Source organism: Mangifera indica, chromosome 6 (genome assembly GCF_011075055.1).
Source record: "Mangifera indica cultivar Alphonso chromosome 6, CATAS_Mindica_2.1, whole genome shotgun sequence".
NCBI lineage: Eukaryota > Viridiplantae > Streptophyta > Magnoliopsida > Sapindales > Anacardiaceae > Mangifera > Mangifera indica.
In genome coordinates, this window is record NC_058142.1 from 307130 (window position 1) to 330848 (window position 23719).

General features: G+C 34.5%; 4 protein-coding genes and 1 long non-coding RNA gene across 5 annotated transcripts; 4 read left to right on the forward strand and 1 right to left on the reverse strand.

Annotated features, from left to right (window-relative positions):
• Positions 1-2152: 2152 nt before the first annotated feature.
• Positions 2153-2560, forward strand: LOC123218835. The gene has a single exon (XM_044640490.1). The coding sequence runs from the start codon at positions 2153-2155 to the stop codon at positions 2558-2560; it is 408 nt and encodes a 135-aa protein (XP_044496425.1).
• A 3065-nt stretch (positions 2561-5625) lies between these two features.
• LOC123218836 (protein PYRICULARIA ORYZAE RESISTANCE 21-like) lies at positions 5626-6565 on the forward strand. Its single transcript, XM_044640491.1, has 3 exons — positions 5626-5775; positions 5851-5935; positions 6015-6565. Exons 1-3 carry the CDS (start codon positions 5767-5769, stop codon positions 6563-6565), a joined length of 645 nt encoding a protein of 214 aa, XP_044496426.1. The 5' UTR covers positions 5626-5766.
• Positions 6566-13194: 6629 nt separating this feature from the next.
• LOC123219122 lies at positions 13195-15583 on the reverse strand. Its single transcript, XR_006502818.1, has 3 exons — positions 15404-15583; positions 13911-14020; positions 13195-13817 (listed from the first exon to the last, which is right to left on the reverse strand). It is a non-coding gene; the product is annotated as an uncharacterized LOC123219122 (long non-coding RNA).
• Positions 15584-17504: 1921 nt separating this feature from the next.
• LOC123219123 (FK506-binding protein 4-like) lies at positions 17505-18423 on the forward strand. The gene has a single exon (XM_044640873.1). It carries the CDS (start codon positions 17844-17846, stop codon positions 18360-18362), a length of 519 nt encoding a protein of 172 aa, XP_044496808.1. The 5' UTR covers positions 17505-17843; the 3' UTR covers positions 18363-18423.
• Positions 18424-19651: 1228 nt separating this feature from the next.
• On the forward strand, positions 19652-21992 carry LOC123219124 (pentatricopeptide repeat-containing protein At4g16390, chloroplastic-like). Its single transcript, XM_044640874.1, has one exon. It carries the CDS (start codon positions 19731-19733, stop codon positions 21780-21782), a length of 2052 nt encoding a protein of 683 aa, XP_044496809.1. The 5' UTR covers positions 19652-19730; the 3' UTR covers positions 21783-21992.
• Positions 21993-23719: the final 1727 nt, after the last annotated feature.

Consider the following 23719-nt stretch of genomic DNA (forward strand, 5'->3'; position numbering starts at 1 on the left):
TCACTTCTTTTTCTTTCATGATTGCAGGTATAAGTGATCGAGGTAGCTGCGAGGCAGGGTTAGGTCAATGAAGATAGATCTAGGCTAGAGTAAGTTATCTCTGGTTTATGTTACATGCGTACTGTCATATGTTATTGTTGACTTTTGGCCTTCTTCAGATAATTGTATAGTTGTATATGATTACTCTGTGTTTTCAAATGTTTTTCATATGAGTTTTGATATGTGATATATACATCTTTTGTTCATTTCTAGATTTTTAGATTTCTTAGAATAATTTCTAAATACTTTTAGTGACGTGTTCATTTTAAAGTTTTTTTTTTTTAAATAGACGCTTTGGATATTAATTTGTAATATTTATCCTTTGGAGGGTAGTACTTCTAGGGAGAGATGTTACAGTTCATAGGGCTAACGAGCAAGAAATTGAGTTTTAAATTCACCAAAGGGCTCACCAGAAGAATCATTTATACTCTTACTTGATTATTGCTATAATTTACAACATGCTAATTTAGGAATCATGGCAACTATAGAAACAGACGATAAACATCGATTTAAGTATTTTTTTCATTGCATTGGGATGTTCCATCCATGTGTTTAAATAATATATTTCAGGATAAGAATGAACAATTGGTCCTTCTTGTCCAATCATGAAAGAAAGTAAATTGAATCAACAACCTCCCTGTATGCATGCAAGTTCTTGTATATATGGGAAAAGTTGGGATTGTCCTAGAGATGCTATACATACAGTTTCTAAAATTATAACTAATGTCCTTTAGGTGTAAGGATGTGATATCTAAGATAAGAATGAATTGTTGAAGTTTTCTACAGAGATGTTGTAAAAGCTACCCTTTGTGCTAGTGTTTATTGACCAACCTTTTAGAAATCCATTAGTCATTAATAGGCATAAATAGGGGTGGATTCAAGCAAATTAATTTGAGATCAGTTTGAATAAGTCAATATTAACTCGATTTGGTTAATTTGTCAAAAATACAGTTACAAATTCAATTTTTTTTATTCTTTTTTTTTTTTGGGATGATTTGTCTTCTTTTTTATCTCTAACAACCCTTTTTTAATTCTTATCTAGTGAACTTATTGTCAACTCAGAACTAACTTTTCTTCAAATACAAATCCACTCTTCGGCATAAATAATAGTATTCTCTTGTCTTCCCAAATCAATAATCACCTTTGGGCTTCGGCCGGTTCAGCCCGTTGGCAAGTCCAACTGCATACAATACAGGGCTAAAGCTAAGTTTGAAGGTGGCCTACCGTTGTAATTGTGACCAATGCTCGGCCCGTATTGAAACATTCTCAATCTCCACTCGCTGAGCTCAGTGAAGAATCTAAATCTACCACCCTATAAACCCTAATAAAATCTTGAAACTTTCCCATTATTGCATTATGTATTTTCCCATTAGTGAGGATTTGGTATTTCTGTTCAAATGGCAAGCAATTATACCAACGACCAAGAGATATACAATTGCCAATTACTGCCCACACCTTCCAAACCTGAATTCATATGAAATCACCTTTCAATAGTATATAGGCATCGATTTTAGCTTAATCTTTCAGAAAGCTTACATTCATGGCATCTTATTCTCACTAATTAATCAAAGTCAACATAATAAATATTCTGAAAGCGAGGTTCAGACTTCAGACTCAGATCTTAGCAGCCCCACCAGCCAACTAGCCAGCCATGGGGGAGAAGCTTTGCAATGTCTTATCTTTATTATAATTTTAACCATGACTGTCTCATTAATTTGTTAATATTGTTAATGTTGTTGCAGAAAGTGGCGATAATGGTGTTAAAGGTTGACCTTGAATGTAGCAAGTGCTGCAGGAAAGTGATAAAAGTGCTGTGTAAATTCCCAGGTGGGTGTCTTTGATTCTGATTATTAATTACTTTTGTTGATGAATTTGAAGTATGTATGTGTTTAATGTGGAAGGGACGTTTGATTTTTATGAACAAGATCAGAAGTACAAGACCAGGTTTATGATGAGAATCAGAACACAGTGACGATCAAAGTTGTGTGTTGCAGTCCTGAGAAGATGAATCAAAAGATTTCCTCCAAAGGTGGTAGTTCCATCAAGAGCAGTGAAATTATACCTACGAAAGAACCTGAGAAACCTGAAATGCCTAAAGAACCTCAGATGCCAAATGAGCCTGAAAAGCCAAAAGAGAAAACTAACAGCCCCTGCGCCTGAGCCTGCTCCAGGGCCTGCAGAGCCGCCAAAACAAGACAAGCGTAAGGTTACTTTTGCTGACCCACCAAAACCGGCAGCCGAGGCGCCTGAACGGTTGCCGTGCTCCCCACCGGCAGCTTATCCGAACCCAGTTGTAATGTGTTGCAGGGAATGCTACGAGAGAAGCGGAGGGGGGCCATGTTACCAAGTAGGCGGCGAGTATGGAAGGCGAAGATATTATGATGGATATTACGAAAGGCCAGTGTATGATAGCCGGGGTGGCGGCGATTGTTACAGAGTTGATAGATGGGATTACTTTAGCGATGAAAATCCTAATGCAGCTTGCACGATCATGCAAAAAGTAAAGGTGGTGGAAGCATGATTTGTCATCGTCTTCAGGCACTAGGGAAGTATAGTTTGGCTTTGAATACAAAATTTTATACCACAAACAAACAATTATCAATTAATAAAAATATAATTTCATTTTTCGTTCGTTCCCTAGTATTAGTGCCTCATTCAATTAACAAAGATGACCGTCTTCACAGTTTCATGGGCTTAGTGGGCTGTGCCAATTAAGACACTATTCGACCCTGTCCACCGACATATCCAGCTAAAAGACCTTAATATAAATATAATCTACTTTACATATAAAAAAGCCTTAGGGTTTGAATTTATGTACAGTATGGAGTCAAACCGGATACACTAATCATTCTTCCGGTGGTGGGTCCTTAGCTACTTTACATAAAATGTTCACGGTGGGTCTGGGGTTCGGTGAAAATCTGAAAGAACATAAACTAAAATTACAAATCTTAAATTGTGCAATAATTTAATTTAATATATTGTTAATATTAACTTAAACAAATTACTACTACTTTAATTAATATATCAGCTGGGAGAACAAAAATAAAGTGAGGGTGAGGCATAAGAGAAGTGTGTTGTTAATATTCTCTTAAACAAATTCATTCCTACCTCTCTTCCAAAACTCCACCAGTGGACTTGTTTAGAAGATAATTGGGTAAGATTTTGATATCAATTTTAATGGTCCTCTCAATTATAAGACATGAAATTATTAGTGCTTTAATTAATATATTGGCTGGGAGAACAAAGAGAAGGTGGGGATGAAACCCGAGTATATTGTTAATATTAATTTAAACAAATTCATCGACTGAGAGAACAAAAAGAAGGTGGAAATGAGACCCAAGAGAAGTATGTTGTTAATATTAGTTTAAACAAATTCATCTCTAACTATCTTTCGAAACTTTATCAATCGATCTGATCAGAAGATAATAAAAAAACATAATTGGTGGGTAAGATTTCAACATCAATTTTAATGGTTTTTTTAAATACTAAGACACGGAGGAGGGGCGGCGGCCCAAGATAAGTACCCATGTCGGGTAGTTGAGGCCACTAATAAAGTTGTGTATAATTTGCAGCTCCATCAACCATGTGCGCCTATAAGTTCTCTTATTAATGAAGTCGCTACCCTACATTTGATTAGTCGTTGACTCAGGTCACCCATCACATCTTAATTTATTTATGCTTCAATTTGCTAACTTTCATAATTAACTTACTCTTTATACGTTACCAATAAAAATAACTTTACATTAGCAATGCCAATAGGAAGATGGATATATGGCCACTAACACGCATGCAGGAGCTAGCTTAGGATTAATGGATTAAGTAGCCAATGGTTTAATTAACATAAGTAATCCTACGGGTACTAATGACATGTACAAGCACAAGTATAGGATGAATTCAAACTAGAATCCATGGTTTGATTTAATTTGAATTATTTCATTTTGAGTTAAAGTTTTTATTTGATAATTTCATTTAAACTTGATTCATTTATCCATCTAATGATATAATTCAACTCTCTAACAATATTATTTATCTTTTTTAAGGAATTATTTATATCGTCGAAAACTCTTTTGATAAAATTGTATTATATTGATTTAGATAAACTCAAAATAGATATTATGTTTTTAATCTACGATTAAGTCTACACTAAATTTGACACGATTTTAAATATAAATATTATATTATTATATAATTAAATATTATTTTATTTATAATTTAAAATTATTTTATTACAGTATTATATATTAAATTTCAATTATTTAATATGAGAAAACGATAGGGAAAAGGTGGCTGTGGAGAGTGAAATAGAATATTAATAAGGCCAAACGACTATTTCCCACCCAAGGTATGCTGTAATGACAAGTTTCCCCCCTTTAACTATGGAAATACCAAACACCCACCCATGGCCAGTTAAATTTAACAGAACCCTAACGCCTGAAAATTTTATCTCCTTTTGCCCCCCTAAAGTTTGAAAACAAAAATTTCCCCCCAGCCTAAGTTTAAGAAAATGGCAGTTTCACCCTAGGGTTTGGTTTTGAAATCTCCGGCGACCTCTCCGGCTCCGTTGCCGACGGCTTCTCCCTCCCGAAGAATCCTCTCCTTCCGGTGATCGGTTTCCTCCCATTTGGAGGCCCGATCGTCGCCGGAAAAGCGGTGGGAGACGAAGAACTTCGTCTTCCCCGACGAAGTTCTTCGTCTCCCACCGCTTTTCCGGCGACGATCGGGCCTCCAAATGGGAGGAAACCGATCACCGGAAGGAGAGGATTCTTCGGGAGGGAGAAGCCGTCGGCAACGGAGCCGGAGAGGTCGCCGGAGATTTCAAAACCAAACCCTAGGGTGAAACTGCCATTTTCTTAAACTTAGGCTGGGGGGAAATTTTTGTTTTCAAACTTTAGGGGGGCAAAAAGAAATTATATTTTAGTTTATTTTTTAATATTATAGAGAAAATGACAATTTTACCCTTAACCCCGTTACTTTTAACTGGTCATGGGTGGGTGTTTGGTATTTCCATAGTTAAAGGGGGGAAACTTGTCATTACAGCATACCTTGGGTGGGAAATAGTCGTTTGGCCTATTAATAATGGAGGACTCAAGTTGGCACGGAAATTAGATGCATGATGGTGATGATGTGGTTGTGAAGAGTAAAATCAAAGGAATTACGTCAGTTGGAGAACATCAGCTGACGAGATAAACTCTTTTACCATTTATCCGTATTTTCTGCTGAAAAATAATAATAGTAGCTTATGTTAACAACAAGTTGACCTAAAGTGGTGCCAAAAGTTAAGAAAGTACCCCGTCAGCCCCTCTTCTGAAAATGTAAACCATTTGAGTCTCATAAACTTGGATAAAATATACAAGTTTACAATGAGAAGAATAACACATAGCAGATTGTCTAATAAAATCTTAAACTTACACTAATAAAATTGTTTAAAATTCTGGGTAATACTGGCTATGCAAATCATCATCTCTAAGTGTCCTTCAACCAAAGGGTGGGATTTCCATGTCAACATTTATCACATTGTACGGATAACATGTGATCAAGACTAAGACTTTTCCTTACTTATAATCTGCACAATCCCCACCTAAAATAGGTAGTTTGATTATTGTTCAACGTCAGTCCAATCAATATCAATCACCTAGCACATAAGATTCTTCAATTCTCTCCCCAACCATTTCATCCAGAACTCTTATTTATTTGAGCTCGGAGCTTCAGATCTCAGCACTCACACAGATGGCAGAGGTTTGTATTCTTAAATTCTTATTTTTCTGAGATATCAACAATCTTAATTGTTTTTCTTATCTGTAATTTTTGCAGCCTACGACAATGGAGCTGAAAGTTGTTGACCTGAAGTGTTGTAAGTGTCGCAAGAAAGTGAAGAAACTTCTCTGTAAATTTCCCGGTAAGTTTCTCTCCTTCTGTTTCCTTCTTTATAGTATTACACGCTTGATTCTCAACTTTTGGGAGGTGGGAATGGATAGAGATACGAGACCAAGTTTACGACGAGAAGCAAAACACAGTGACGATAAAAGTGGTGAGCTGCTGTCCTGAAAGACTCATGCAAAAGATACGCTGCAAAGGCTGTAAAGCAATCAAGAGTATCGAAATCAAGCCACCGCCTGACAAGTCCAAGAAGGATGAACCAACAAAAACCAAGAAGGATGAACCAGGAAAGGACAAGCCTAAGGATACTCCACCAGAAAAACAGTGCAAGCCATGCTGCAAGCCTCCTTGTTCACCACCAAAACAGTGCAAGCCATGCTGCAAGCCTCCTTGTTCACCACCATGCAAGCCTCCTTGTTCACCAACAAAACACTGCAAGCCTCCTTGTTCACCACCAAAACACTGCGAGCCTCCTCCTCCACCACCACGCTGTTACTCACCTTGCTGCCCGAGTTACCCCAAACCCTGTTACCCACCTTGCTACCTGATTTGCCCTACACCCTATTACCCACCTCGCTACCCGAATTACTGCAGCTACTGTTGCGGACCGTGTCATTGCGGAAATCGTTCAATTTGCTCTGTTATGTAACTGGATTAATGCTTGATATATTCATTGCTATGAATGTCATGTGCTTGATTATCGCGATCGATATCGTTTTTACTGAGGTCATGAATAAAATTAATCTTGCAATTAAGCCATGATTATATCTGCATGAAATTGCTAGTTAACGGTGATAAAAGTTGACCTAATGTGCTTCAAAAAGTCAAGAAAGTAGTGCGTTGTGTAAAATCCCCCGCCAGTCCCTCTTCTGAAAATGTAAGCCATTTGATTTGACTGATTCTCATCAACTTTGATATAATATACAAGTTTAAGATCAGGTTTACAATGAGAAGAATAACACAGTGACATCACATAACCAATGCATAGCCGATTGTCAAATAAATCGTAAAACTCATGCTAATATTGTTTAGAAGTCTGGGTGATTCAGTTTATCCAAATCATTATCTATAAATGTATTAAACTTTAAACTCATCAATACATTGTCATTCAGCTAATCTATTATTATAATTAATGTTAACCGTAATCAATATAAAATGACATGTTGTTGTTGTCTAAACAAAATATGGAAAAGATCTGTTGCAAGGGTGGTTAGTCAATCATAAGTACAGAAATCAAATCAACTAAGAAAAAACAAAGATGAGAAATGATCAAAAAATTCACTTAAAAAACCAAGAAAAGAGAATAAATCAATTGATGATGAGAAGAAAAACTTAGATACTAAGCTTAAAGACAAATTATCTACTAAACTTGTTATAATTACAATAATCATTATAGAAAACCATTTTGTAATAGGTAGAGAGGTTTAGTATTCCTTGAACTCATTCCTCTTTATTGATTTAGATCGAATATTTTATGATATTTATTTAAAACTTATTTAAGTTTGTATATAATAACACTAGAACATTATCAATAAAGTGAATCGTTGAAGGAAAAACAAATTAAGTTGTCAACCTGAAGCTCCTGATATGGTTGAATCCACCTCTACGTATGGACAAACTTAATATGTCATTATTATGATAATTAAGTTACTTAAATAACATGCTAATTGACCCAGAAAATATGGCCACGGGGGCAGTACAAAATCAGTCGAATATTTATAGTACTCCGACCAAAGGGTGGGATTTCCACATCAACCCACGAAATCTAACAAAAAGCAAAACATTAATTCATGAAAATAACTTGAATTGGTGATTAGAAATAGAGTTGATTATTGGAAACTGACTATGACACATAAACTTACAACATTGGGCACACCCCAATTATTTGATCTTTAAGTATAAGATATATGTCTTAATGATCTTAATTTCATATTAAAAATTAGAAAATTGGAAACGAAATTCAAAGTCATCTCCTCAATGACCCTGGAAAATTATATTATAACAAAAAGAAATGGTTTAATTCCATGGTGTTCAATCTCATTTATACAAAAAGTTTTCCTAAGGTGGATTCAATTTGAGATAAGTTTAATCTGGGGTCAACTCAAACTTGTTCTAATTGATACACAATGTTATCAGAAGGTTAATATAATATTTTATTCTAATAGCACCTCTTAATGTTCATATATTATCTATTTTGGTAACACAATTTATTATTCTCTTCTTTTTTTAATTTTGTCCACTTAGAACATATTTTGACAGTTTAAGAATTTACATATTATTTAATAAGATTTGTTTTTGGTAAATTAAAATAAATGGCCATTTTGCCCCTTTTTAAGCAAAAATGCTTATTTTTCTTATTTCTAAGCAAAAAATGCTCGTTTTTTCTATTTCTAAGCAAAAATATCCTAAATATTTTTTAAATATGATAAAAAAAATTCAATCACATGATGACATCTCATCTGTATACACAAATTGTGTACCAAAATTGGGTACACATAGTTTTATTATTTCTAAAATACTAAAACTACTCTTCATTACTTCTATATAAACCTCTCACTTACATACATTTCTCATATCATTCAAACACTCACTCTCATTCTCATTTTAACTCAATATTTGATACTGCGGGTTCGTTCAGAAAAAAAAATTCCTATTTCTGAATTCGAATAAAAAAATTTAATTCGAAAAAAAAAATATTTATACAAATCTTAATTCAAAACTTAATTTTATTTGTTAAATCTAGTTTATATTTTATGTAAAGGGGAAATTTAGATATTTGATAATAATTTGTGGGTTAAACAAAATATTAAAAAAATATGAGAGGACATTTTGAAGATAGTCCTGGCCACGGGCTGGTTTGGCCCGTGAACCGGACCGAAACCGGCCCGGCTAAACCCGGAATCGGAACCAGAAGACCCGGAACCGGCAGTGAACCGGAACCGAAACCGTGGCTCTACGGTTCGGTTCCGGTTCACATAAATTGAAACCGTGGAACCGCCGGTTCACACCGGTTTATGAACCGGCGGTTTACTGTGCTGAATCGAAAAAAATTTGAAAATTTTTTGAAATTTTTTTTATTTTTTTTTGAATTTTATTTAAAAAGGCAACGGTTCCCTGCGCAGGGAACCGTTGCCTTTTGAAGGAAATTTGCAGGGGTTGCAGGGGACCAACGGTCCCCTGCAATTTTCAGTGAAGTTGCAGGGGACCGTTGGTCCCCTGCAATTTTTTGGAATTTCAATTTACCCCCCCTATTTCTAATTTTTTTCAAAAAATTTTTTTTCTATATGTACCCCTTTAAATTCTATTCTCTCAAATCTCAATCTCTCTACTCTCTCACTCAATCCTTCAAACTCTCATTCTCATTCTTTAAACTCTTAATATTCTCTCGATCTTTCAATTCAATTAAATTTTCTTAAATTTAATTAAATTCTTTCTTATTTTTTTATTAATTTCAATTTCAATTTTTTTTATACAATTCATAATTAATTATAGAATTTATTTCTATAATTAATTTTATTTATTATTATTTTATTATCTTTTATAATTAATCATATAATTTATTTATATAATTAATTTTATTTATTATCAAAAAATGGCAAGTAGTGAAAATTCTTCCGGTTCACGAAGATTTGGTCAAATTCACATATATCAAATGTGAATGAAAATCAATTTATAGATGATTTTCATTCACAAGAAAGTGAAAACCAATATGACGACGGGAAATAATACTCAAGATAGTGGAGGTGAATGATAAGGTAAGGGGGTACTGCCAGCTATTAGATATGCAAAGGTAAGAGAACTACGTAGGCTTTGATTCTTCTAAACCCCAAGAAGATACGTAGGAAGCTTAATTGAAAAATTAAGTCCAAGCCTTTCTTTTAAATTTCAATTATTGTAATTAATAATTTAAAAATTAAATCAAGATCATGTATTAGAATTGATTGTTCAATATCGGTTTCGAATCGAAACCGTCGGACCGAAACCGTCGGTTCCGAACCGGGGCCATGAACCGGAACCGGCGGTTCCGAACCGTGGACGAACCGTCCTGTTACGGTTTCGGTTCAGGGTCCTTATATTTTCGAACCGTGAACCGGCGGTTCCGAACCGAAACCGGCGGTTCATGAACCGTGGCCAGGTCTATTTGAAGATCTTTAGCGATAGAAAAAATCTCATCGTCTACAGTCATTATAGCCTCTGCCACTAAAAGTATTAACGATGAAACGAAAAGTCCCGCCGTTAATATGAATAATGAGAGATGTAAGTTCCGTCATTAAAAATAGTAATATCAACTATGAATATCCTCGTTGTTATAACAATATTTATCGATCACTAAACGTAATATCAACGATGAATATCTCAATCGTTATAACAATATTTATCAATTACTAAACATAATATTAATAATAAATATCTTTGTAGTTATAATAATATTTAATCGCTACTAAACATAATATCAATGATGAATATCTTCATTGTTACAATAATATTAATAATAAAATTTTAATTATCAAAATATAATCATTAACATTGATTATGTTCTAATTATAATTATCTCAAAATCCTCGTATGATCCACAATTATATAAAGTTAAAAAATATATATATAAATTTCCTATTATAGTAATTTCTTCATGTAATCAAAATTAAAAAGTTGTTACAAGTAACATAAGAATTTATATATCACATACAAGTAAACGTTTCATGATTCACTTGTATCTTCGAATACCTACAAATTGTGAAGAGAGAGGATAAGATTAAGATGCGCATAACATATGCACACACACATATTCAAACATATATTTTTTCTCACAGACAAATTATCAAAGTAAAAGAAACCAAAATGGAATCTTATGGAGTAGTTCATTAACCATTTTAGATTTGCGGCAATTCTAAAATATCAAGTACCGCAAGAGAAACTCTAAAAACTATCCAAATAACTTCACCATGTCAAGAAACACACGAGGAAACAATTGATATTATCAAATAGCTTGCAAGCAATTATTCCACTGTCATATAAATTCGCATAACTTACCATAGCAATTAGATAAAATACCTTTCGACGTTACAGTAATTGGCTGAAAAAAAAAAAAAAAGAAGACTTGAAGACTGAAAAGAATGCATACCAACCATACAGCACCAACTTCACCCTCAAAAACATAAAGCTTTTCACACACAGCTGTTAGCAAATTACAATAGTTTGAGAAATGAAAAAGACACATTACAAATTATAAAACCACATGAGGGATTTCTCAAAAGAATATTTAAGATGATACAAAAAGATTTAACTGAGAGACATGGTCGCACTCTTGCAATGGCATTTGACCTTCCTGAAGATGTTATCTAAACAGTTCCCATGTTACCAATTCAATCAGCGTAAACAGCCATAATGACAAGGGTATTATGAGTCTAGGAAGAAAAAAAAAAGGCAAAAAGAAAAAATAATGTTATTTAAGATATATGTTACCATGACTTTCCCCTTTAAAACCTTGGACATTCCCCTAGAGGCATAGGCATCAACTAGATAAGCGTCTCACCATTCTCTGAACGAAAAAAAAAACAAAGGATAATGTCAGCATAAAGTTTGGTGACTGGTATTGTATTTAATAGACAGAAAGAAAATATGAAAACAGTGAAAAGATGATTAGTCTGAACAATAATTTGCATTACATAAATATACATGGCACTATGATAACAGTCTTGGAATGACCCTTCACAGTTAATTAATTGATGGAACCAATAAAATACTTCTCACAAATCCAAACACAACATTCACGTAAACATTTTCTATCGAATTCCTTAATTTTCTAAGAAACTAAATAAAACCAAAATGGAATCAATGCAATATCAAGCAAGGTCACCACACCATAATTGTCCAAACCATACTACACCAAAACTAATATCTCATTATTTCAAGAACATAATGACTTAGAAAGGAAGAAATGTACATAATCTTTTCTCTCAAGCTACAATATATCTAATTATACTCCATCATTATGTGAGCCTTAGGTCCATTTACTAAGCAGAATCTAATGAATATAGAGAAAATGAGAAGGGAGAGAAAAAGGAATCTAACTGAATATCATATGCAAAGTAAGCAGAATTTGAATATATAAAGGAAAAGAAAGGGAATAGAAAAGAAGATGACCAAATAAGAACCAAATGTGAAATACCTTTCCTTGCCTCCTGAGGGTTTGCACATCTAGTCCCCCCTAGCTTCAGAAACTCATTTATCAAGGGCTCATGTATCTGTTGATAAAAAAATAAAAAATTAAACATGAAATTAACACTTTAAACCAAATATTTAGTGGTAAAATAATGATATTGAGAACAAACTTAGAGTAGTGTCAATTCAATTTCTGGTTTTTTATCAGAAAGAGTGTAGTGGATTATGTGACATGCAAATAGTTTATTAAAATAAACAATAGAGACACATAATGCAAGTAGGGTGGTGCAGAAAAAGGGAAAAAACAATTTTAGTTTATGCAAGACTAGAGAAAGCTTCCAAAACACAGTTTATTATCCTAAGGGGACATTTGGTTTGGGTAATGTTTTATTATCAAAATAGAAAAATTACCTTGAAGATAGATAACTTAGAAGATTACTGAGTATAAATGATTACTATGTTTGATAAAATTTGATAGGTATAAATAATTATTGTGTTTGGTTAAAGATAATAAAATATTACTAGTAAATTATTTTACTTAAATGTCCTTAAATATAATTATTTTTAAATATTTTTTATATTATTTGTCATATTAATTAAAAATAAATTTATTTTTATCTCAAAAAATTAATAAATAATAATATAATAATAATAAACTCAAGATTACCTCAGTAATCTTTAAATACCTAAGATAAAGGTGGTAATCAGATTACCACTTATATTATCTGTCACGTCAGCATTAGTAATAGAAGATTATTGTAATATTTTATTACTGACAAACCAAACAAGAGAATAAAAGATAGATTACCAAGATAATCTTAAAAACCCCTAACCAAACGCCCCCTAAGGGTTTAACCAAGCCCTTCCATGCTGGAGGACTTGAACCTTTAGCTAGAGACAACACCATACTTTAGTTGAACAAAAAAGAGGAATTCACACCAAACTTTGTTCGTCTCTGTTAGGAACCTGGAGATTTCGCGGGTGGCACTAGCCGACTTCGGCCTCAGTGAAGTGTGCAACTTGGGGTTTCCCGAGAAACGAACGAATCTTACTTGTGGGCTGTTGTTCGTTTGCTTCCAATGTAACAGTGAATAAATGCAGAAAATAGAATGCAAATTGACATTCCAATTGTAATAAATTCATTAAGCAACAGAGACAATCAGTTTTCCATTCCCCTGGCACTGGGGTTACAAAATCAAGCAGCACACTCTATAGACATTGACTAATAATCTCCTCACAAAACATAATAACTAAAGCTCCCAACAGTAACAAGCAATCAAAAGAATTGCAACAACAACACAGCTAGACTCTCACACAGCAATTAAGCTAAAACCCTCACTGACTACAATGACTCAATGGATTCAAGAAAGTTCAATGCCATCCAGCTTTCGAGAGGCTGGAGCTCTCCCCCACTTCCTTTCTACTTCTTCTCCAATCTCCCCTCTTTCCTTCTCCAGGTCCCTATTTCTTAATTCCTCACAACTGCTTTTCCAATCCCTGCATGCCAGCTCACCTTTCGGTATCTTCATAATTTCTTTCTTTTCCAGCATGTCCCAAAACGTTTGCTGCTTGTCTGCTGCCTTTGTTGCTTCTGGAGTGCTGCCATCTGGATTAAAATTACAGCCCTCTGCCATCATGATTTGCTTTCCAGTGTCTTCCTCTGGACGTGCCTTTCTTCTTGCCTTCCCTCCTCCTTTCTTCTTCTTCACATATACTCGGACTCTAACAGTCTCTCATTTCTAAAGAAATTGCAACAGATTAAATTAACAATGTGCCAATAATACAAACGGTAGACACAAATGAAAATTTACTTATCAAATTCTTGTACTAACCTCCATCTAAATTAACTCAAATCCAAAGATACTCAAACCTCACCGGATTTGCCTGCAAATATATTAAATGACATTCAAGAGCTAAGCCCCTCCCTTAACATGTCCCAAGCCTGCAAATTTGAAGCCGTCAGTTGCTATTTCAAGAGCCAAAGACATCAAAAAAGAAAAAAAAAACAAAATTTATTGAGGTTTAATTAGCAGTTTTTGGTGAAACAATATTTATTGAGGTTTAAGACATAATAGAACCATGTCTGAATCATTCAGCTCTGTTGCACCTTTTCAGTGTTGTCATTCATCACTGATCATAGTAAAAGATAATCATCCAGGATTATACAAACAAACTGCAAATAATTTTCAATCATTCACTGCCAGGAGATTTCTATGAATTGCCAAACCAAAATTTTTAACGTGCTTGAAAGGCCTAGAATGTTGGAGCTCTGGTGATTATAACATGATAGAATTTAAACAGAGAAGTGGGTTTTATATATACTTAACAAAAAAAAAAAAAAATTATTGGCTTTTGATCAGCACCTTAGGGTAGCAGTTTTTATGGGCAATGGTCTAACTCAATGTAATTACCACAACCTCACATGATACTTTTGTCTGTTAAACAATTTCAAACACTAATATGAAAGCATTAGAAGTTTATACTATGCCACACTAATAAATTGCAAAAAATGGAAGAATTACAAGAAGGAAATAATTGTAGAAAATTAATATGAAAAAGCAATATCAATACATGAACCATGAATGTATAGTCTTATATCAATAACAATAATGTTTTAACCTTTTATTATCATAACAACAACAAAGGCGGTAATACATTTGTCGTCATTCTCATTTATGTTCAAAAAACAGAGACTAGATGCCAAGCTATCTATGAATCTTTAAAAAGAATAAAAAGGTGTTAATATGGACCTGCTTGTTTGCAAAAATGAGAACAACAACACCTCTTAATTCATCTTCGGGCCAAAAGAGCCAGAAACTTATAACAGGGACTTAGGCAATATCACATTGAAAACTATATACTTGCCAGAGTCAAAGATCGAACACAATTGAAATTGACATCATTATGAAAATAATTAGAGAAGTATCGAATCTGCAAGTATACCAAATATGAAAAATCATCCTAATAGAAGATGTTTCAACCAAATCAAAACAAATAGGACTATAATTTTAACAAAGTCAAATCAAAATGGGACAAACTAAAGAAACCAAGCAAAGGATATAACGCGATACATCCGATTAAAAAATCGTGATTCTATGGAAACTTCTTTTTTTAAAAAAAAAAAAAAAATTGAGCAACCAACGCAATAACAATGATAATTGATCTAATCAACAACCTAATATTGCTCATTCTCACGTTTTCCACATAACCTCAACTGCTAACAATCTATTACAACAAGCTTAATTAAAACAAAGCCTCAATATTTTATTCAAGTAGTTTAAAAAATTACATCGGTATAATGAATGGATCTAGGTTTTTGGATTACCTTGGGAACGGTCTCATCAAAGACGTATTTGATGGAGTGATGATCTAAGAGATTAGCCTTCTTAGGGTTATTGTTCGCCATTTCTGTTTTCTCTTGCGCTTTCTTGTCCGTGTTTGTCTATAAATGGTTCAGTGAAATTGGCAACGAGGCATGACGTTTTAGTCGGACTCAGTGTTGACACTTAAGTTGACTGTTTTGAGTTTCAACAACATCATTTGTGAATTAATTGAATTATTATAATCAGTTCGTAATTCATGTTAAAAACTCAAGATTTAAAGGGATCCTTCCTTGCACAATTTTTTCATTTTTTATTTTTCAGAGTATGAATTAATTGAATTACTTAAATCGGTTAGTGGTTCACGTTAAAAACCCAATTTTCCTTCGTAACAAAGCCTGTTCATCCATATAAAAACTTATTACAGGGACTTAATTCTCTTAATTATGTCAATTTCATAATAGAGTGTTTGATATAATTTGAATCAAATTATAAATAAAATTTCAATTAAATTGAGTTATCTCTTTATTTATAAGTCAGATCAAGTTAAACCCTCTTTAATTTGAGTTTGATTTAATTAAAAGAATTAACCAAACTTTTCAGTTTGAACTCAGTTTGAATTTAAGTTAAACAAATTTAGTCTAAGTTAAATTGAATTAAATCAAATTTTAAAATTGAGCTTACTCGGTTCGAGTTTAACTATACTAATAATGACAACCCAATCAAATTTGGTTTAATTTATATTTATTCCTAGTTTTTTATGCACTTATAAAACTAATAAGTACAGGTTTCTAAGTATTTTTAAGTGAGAAAGTTAAAAATTTGTTATTAAAAATATAAATTTGTTTAATTTAAAAAAAAATATATATAAAATTAATTATTAAAATTAAAAAAATAATAATTATAACAGTGAGATTTTATCTCCTCATTAATTTCTTCCCGCTAAAGACTTTCTCTGTTTTCTTCCCTTGGCATTGGTATGACCAAGACTTGTCCAACTTTTCCCTACTTAGAATCCACACGATGTCTACAGAATGTGGGAGGGAGACCCTCAGCTGACACATGTACTTTGATTATTGGCCAATGTCTCTCCAGCCATGATCAATCACCTAAAAATTTGGTCGCAATTATTTTATATTCTTACGCTAATTAAAAATGAATCAGTGTTTAACTTCTTCTGCTTTACATGCACACAAGATTCCTCAACTCTCTCTCCTATCATTTCATCCATAATAAGGCCAAAAGACTTATTCCCAAAGTACAGTAGAATTCCAAACACAAACCTACCAACTTTTAAAAATTTAAACATATTTCGATCATTCAATTTTAATTAAAAATTTTTATTATAATTAAGATAAAATCTTCATTTTATTAGTTATATAAAAAAATTATAATTTTATCTTTTTCTTTTCTGAGCTTTTAAAAACTAACAACTTTACCTTATTTTCAAAATTTGTTCAATTTTAAAAAGTACTTTTTTCACTCCCAAATTCCTAAATTTCTTCTCTCCTTATCTAACAACCATTAGCCCAGTGGTAGATGTCTCTTTGTCTTCGTCAATGAAAATGTCTCCTTGTTAACAAAGATGAAGCATCAACGAAGAGACGTCTCTTTGTCTCCATCCACAAAGGAACATTTCCATCTCTTTGTGGAGATCGTTCCCACCTCTTCTTAGATGGCGACGAAAAGACATCTCTTCGTTGATGTTTTATCGCTATTGATAAAAAGATATTTGTTATTGTCTTCTCTCAATTATTGTCGTTGTTAGATGATCGTCAAAGAAGAAGAGAAGAAACCTAGGGATTGGGGGGGTTACTTTTTAAAAATGAAAAAAATTTGAAAATTGGGTGAAATTATTAGTTTTTAAAAGGGGGGTAAAAATAAAATTATAACTGTTTTTAATATTACTAGCAATATGACGATTTTACTTTTAATTATAATAAAAAATTCTAACGAAAGTTTGATGATGAGCAAATATTTAAATTTTAAAAAATTTGTGGGTATGTGTTTAAGATTTTCCTATAGCTTGGGTGAGAATAAGTGTTTTGGCCTCCATAATAAACAACAATCCATTCCTCTTATTTCTTTGTGCTCCGAGGTTCAGATCTCAGCACTCTGAGAGATGGCAGAGGCTTGTATTCTCAAACTGTTATTTTGCCAAGATATCAACAATGTTTATCACTATCAAATTGTTCTTCTTATTTGTAATTTTTGCAGGTTACGATAATGGTGTTGAAAGTTGACCTACAGTGCTCTAAGTGTTACAGGAAAGTGAAGAAAGTTCTTTGTAAATTTTCCGGTAAGTTTCTCTCTGTGTAATTCGTTCTTTATAGTATTATACGCTTGATTATCAAGCGGGAATGGGTAGAGATACAAGACCAAGTTTACGACGAGAAGCAAAACACAGTGACGATAAAAGTGGTGAGCTGTTGTCCTAAAAGATTGATGCAAAAGATACGCTGCAAAGGTGGAAAATCAATCAAGAGTATCGAAATCAAGCCACCTGCAAAGCCTGAGAAGAAGAAGGAACCAGAAAAGGAAAAGTCCAAGGAGGCCGAGCAGAAGAGTGAACCTGTGAAGGAAAAGCCTAAGGAGACTGAGAAGAAGAAAGATGCCGACAAGCCTAAAGAGAAGAAAGAGGCAGAGAAGAAGACAGAAGATCCCAAACCAACAAAGCCAAAAGTTGATATCGTCGACCCACTACCGAAACAGAAGCCGGCACCAACCCCCAATGCTCTTGAACCAGAACTTGGTTACCCACCTGGCTACCTGAATTACCCATTTGGGGTGTGTTGCAGCGAGTGTTATTGGGGGCATGGAGGGGGACCATGTCAACATCTTGGTTATGGAAGACCTATATGGTATGATGGTTATTACGGACAACCAGTTTATGACAGCTGGGGCGGCGGTGGCGGTGGTTGTAGTATAGGTAATTACGGGAGTCGTAGGGGATTACTTCTCTGAAGAAAATCCTTCAATTTGCTCAGTTATGTGACTGGATTAATGCTTGATATATTCATTGCTACGAATGTCTTGTGCTTGATTATCGTGATCGATATCGTTTTTACTTAGGTCTTGAATAAAATTAATCTTGCAATTAAGCCATGATTAAATCTGCATGAAATTACTAGTTTTAATTAAACTTGCTATTGAACAAGAATCGTGGACATGGTTGGATTCAAACTGAACCTAGTTAAAATAAAACTTAGTTTAAGATTAATTTAAATAAAAAAGAATAATTTTAAAATTGACAAAAGATCAATAAGTAGAGGTTTGAATTCAATTAGAAAATAATTTAATTTTAGATTTCAACCAAATGAATTTAAATTCAAATATTTAAATTGATTAAAACGTGGCTTTTTTTATGAAAATAAGCTCAATCTTTTGCTCAAACTTGACTCATTTGATTTGAAATCAAATTTAAATTCAAACTTAAATAACTTAAATCAAATCAAACTAGCACTAAGACTATGAGGCAATAGAATCGAATAAGAAGATCCAAAGAAATCGGTATATTTATAAATATAAGCATGACCATGCAATGGAAGCTAGCTACCACATTAATATGCATCTGCATATTCGAGCCCATGTGATTTATATTTAAAAATTATAAATTTGCTTATTTGAATATTCAACAATTAGGGTTATCATGTTCAATATTTAAGCCAAAAATTTAAAAAAAAAAAAAAAAGTTGGTCAACTTATTCTAAAGATATTACAAATTAAATAGCCACTAATTTACATGCTGCATTAGGTAGCTTTCACATTCAAAGATATGAATTATGATATGACATGTATCACACCACAACTCACAAGCACCATACCAATGTCTGTCAGCCCTTACCTGAAATTAAGTCGAAGGTTCTGCAGACTAAGAATGCCGGATTGTGGCAGATGAGGGTTCTGCTCTTTGGCAACTTTAATCATGTATAAGATTAGAATTGGATTTGATTTGATTTAAGTTGAGTTGGAACAAAGCGTGATGCAAGATTGCTTTAGATCCAAAAAATCAGTCTGTGATTAGTTTAAGATCGATGTGTTGATGATTGAATTTGGCTTGAAAATAATTTTATTTTATATTTTATTTGACTTACTTTGAACTCAAATATTCAGATTAACTCGATCTGAGCCAATAAGCTAGTCCATTGATGTTTCTTTGATCAAACAGAGCCCAACATGGATTCTCAATGGGCTTCGTAACGGCCCAGCCCAATTTGATATTTACTACAAAGTACAAGGATCCAACTATCTCTGCTCCTCCTTGTCGAGTCTGAGTTGATAAGGCTTGCCCTCTGAATCTCTCTAACTTATAACTCGAACCAGAGCTAGTCAATGGCTTACAATCTCTGCCATTCAACTTCCTCTCTCTTCCTCGACCGTCAACCTGTCTTTTACTCCTCCTCCTCAACACCGAAGCCAAAACCCAGGTCCTTTACTTTCACATTTCACTCTAAACCCTCCCTCCAAAAACCCCACGTTTCTTTGCAAGAAACATCCAACCATAACTCTACCAAGGATAGTTCTTCCTCAAACTCTTACATCTGGGTCAACCCCAGAAGCCCCAGGGCTTCGAAGTTGAAGAAAAATTCTTATGATTCAAGGTATACTTCTCTTGTTAAGGTAGCTGAAGCTTTGAATGTGTGTAATGCTAACGAGGATAGTGTTTCTAGTATTTTGAGTTGCTTAGGTGATGAAATTTTGGAGCAAGATTGTGTGATTATTATTAATAACATGTCGAACCCGGATACCGCATTGCTTGCTTTAAAGTATTTTCAGAACAAGTTGAAGAAAGCCAGTAGAGAGGTGATTTTGTATAATGTAACTTTGAAAGTGTTGAAAAAGAGTAGGGATTTGGATAAAGCGGAGAAGTTGTTCGAGGAAATGCTTGAGAGAGGGATTAAGCCTGATAATGTTACGCTTTTTACTTTAATTGGTTGTGCTATGATGTGTGCTTTGCCTGGCAAGGCGGTTGAGTTGTTTGAGAAGATGCCTAGTTATGGGTGTGAGCCTGATGATGTTACTTTTTCAGCTATGATTGATGCGTATGGACAGGCTGGTAATGTCGATATGGCTTTGAGTTTGTATGATAGGGCAAGGAATGAGAAATGGCGGATTGATCCCATGACCTTTTCTACTTTGATTAAAATATATGGGACGTCTGGAAATTTTGATGGGTGCTTGAATGTTTATGAAGAAATGAAGGCTTTAGGTGTTAAGCCAAATATGATTGTATATAACAATTTGTTGGATGCTATGGGAAGAGCCAAGAGGCCATGGCAGGCAAAAAATATCTATAAAGACATGACTAGTAATGGATATTTGCCAAATTGGAAGACATATGCATCACTATTGCGGGCTTATGGGAGAGCCCGGAGGGGTGAGGATGCTCTTGCTGTTTATAGGGAGATGAAAGAGAAAGGACTGGAATTGAATGTGATTCTTTATAATACTATTTTGGCCATGTGTGCAGAACTTGGTTATACTGATGAAGCTTTTAAGATATTTGAAGACATGAAAAGTTCTGGAACTTGCAATCCTGACAGTTGGACATTTTCATCTTTGATTACCATATGTTCATGCAGTGGGAAAGTCTCTGAGGCAGAGGTCATGTTGAATGAGATGTTAGAAGCTGGCTATGAGCCTAATATATTTATTCTAACATCGCTTATCCAATGCTATGGAAAAGCCCAGCGTATTGATGATGTTGTGAAGACATTCAATCGAATGCCAGACTTAAGCATAACACCCGATGATCGCTTCTGTGGCTGTCTTCTGAATGTGATGACTCAAACTCCTAAGGAGGAGCTTCCCAAGCTTACTGAGTGCATTGAAAAGGCCAATCCAAAGCTGGGTAATGTAGTAAAGCTTCTCTTGGAGGAGCAGGGTACTGAAGGAGATTTTAGAATGGAAGCTTCTGAGCTCTTGATTTCGATTAGCAATGAAGTAAAGAAAGCATACTGCAATTGCTTAATTGATCTCTGTGTCAATCTCAACCTGTTGGAGAAAGCATGTGAACTACTGGACCTGGGGCTTAGACTGGAGATTTACACAGATATACAGTCCAGGTCTCCAACTCAGTGGTCCTTGCATCTGAAGAGTCTCTCTCTTGGGGCTGCACTGACTGCATTACATGTTTGGATAAATGACCTGTCAAAGGCACTAGAATCAGGCGACGAGTTTCCGCCATTACTTGGAATTAATACAGGGCATGGAAAACACAAGTACTCGGACAAAGGCTTAGCAACTGTGTTTGAGTCACATTTGCAGGAATTAAATGCTCCTTTCCATGAGGCGCCAGATAAAGTTGGGTGGTTTTTAACTACACAGCATGCAGCCAAGTCATGGCTGAAGTCTAGAAATTCACCTGAATTAGTCACTGCCTAGGTTCTCAGCTCATGAGGGTTTGGCAATCTAAATCCATCTTCTTTGCTTCAGTGCCTAATATTTATCTAAGACATGTTCATCTTCTCAAGTTCATCTATGCTATCTCTCCATATTATTTCTCTTGGTAGAGGAAGATTTTTTGTACTATTACAAACAACTTTTGTCTATAAAGTATTATAGCGTTAATGAAATCAGACGAATTGTTGATTATATGGAATGATAGGCCACTTTCAGTTGTGCTGTGATTCTTTAGCATCATTACTATTGTGATGTAATTCTTTAGTTTCTTTATTAATAGTGTACTAATTCTAGAAATCAGGATCAGGGAGTGGAAAACTGCAATTCTAGAGCTGATGCAACCAGACTTGTACCTCTGTATTGTCAAAGACTTCAATTTGGGACTCTGGACATAGCTGTATCTTCTTCAGAAAAAGAGAGTGATTTTCTTATCAGGTGATATTTAATATAACTCTCAAGTACAGGTCACATTCATCATCCTATGTAGGCCTAGAGCAAGATAAATCAAAATTTTATTAGGTGGTGTGCTAGAGAGAAGCAGCGTCACTACTGGGCGGCAGTGCTGTCCACCTTTTTTAATTGCCCGGGTGCCATAGGATCTCAAACTTGCACTTCAGATTGGGCAAGGATGCAGCAAATTTTAACATTTGTAGTTAAATTTGACCACCAAAAGCCAGAGGACAAGGAGAAAAGAATAACAGAGCAAGAAAGAAATACCAGAGGGTTCAGATGTGAAGTCCTCTGATTCAATTGCCTCGAGGTCCTGCTTTGGTCAACAAATGCGTTAAACTTATTTTATATTTCTATAAAGTCTGAGAGCTGGTCTCAACATTTTTTGAACATAGCTACAATGCAGGGCGACGTATAACTCATTTTAAAATGACTTGCACACTCTCCTGATGCCCATTGAGGCAAGCACATAGCTGTAGCATTGCAGCCCACACCGCCCCCACCTAAAGAACTCCAACGAAGTTGACTCGCATTTTGTTCTCTGTTTTTGCAAAATTAGCAGTCCCACCATTGACTTGATAATAAATAAGTCAGATACAATATAAAATTAATGTGATGGTTTGCACGATAAGGTACCAAATCACCGTATAAGATGGGGAGTTTTCAAGCTCAATTGATCAGTGCACCATGAGGAACTGTATACATGGAATGTCCCACGAATCCGATGAGAAAATTAGAGTTGTCTCTTTGAATGGTTCAGAGAAAGAGTTCAAAGCTTCTGGTCGCTACCATGGCTATAAGTCGGTGCAACATAGCAAGCCATTCTCACCATTGCCTCGGGATTCCAAGCTTGAGCCCGGGGGAATTTACCATCTTGTGCCAGATGTGCCAAAGGCTCCTTGTAAGCTTTCAATTTCCATCGAAAAGGCTAAACGAGATGTATGCAAAACTGGGAAACTGAAGATTATGATCACAAAGCAGCAATTGGAGTTACTGCTAAGAAATGCAAAGAAGTTACCCTCTGGAAAGTTTGCAGTCTCAATCTCTGAGAGTTTTGATCAAGATTAATCGGAAATGGCATCCATCTTTACCTCCTGTTGTGGAGGTGCTTGACTTTTGAATAATAGATAGTTGCATTAGCCTTTCCTTCAATTGAGTTGGATCACAATTCACTATTGAGATTATATAGTTCAGAATACGGTAATGCGAAGCTGCTCTGGTGTTGGAGAGGCACTTCTTTATGTATGTTTTGTTTCAGCAGTTCTACAACCGGAAAATTGGAGCAATTTCTTTAGCTCTAACTGGGAATTACGAGTATAAAGGTGTTGAGTTAATATGGTGTGTGTCAATTTGGGTAGAAATATGTTAGTACCTATGTGAATGGCGCAAAGTCACAGTTCTTCCATGAACAGTAATATCTTCAATTGTAGTGCTGTGAATAAAATATATTATTGTCTCAATCGTGATGG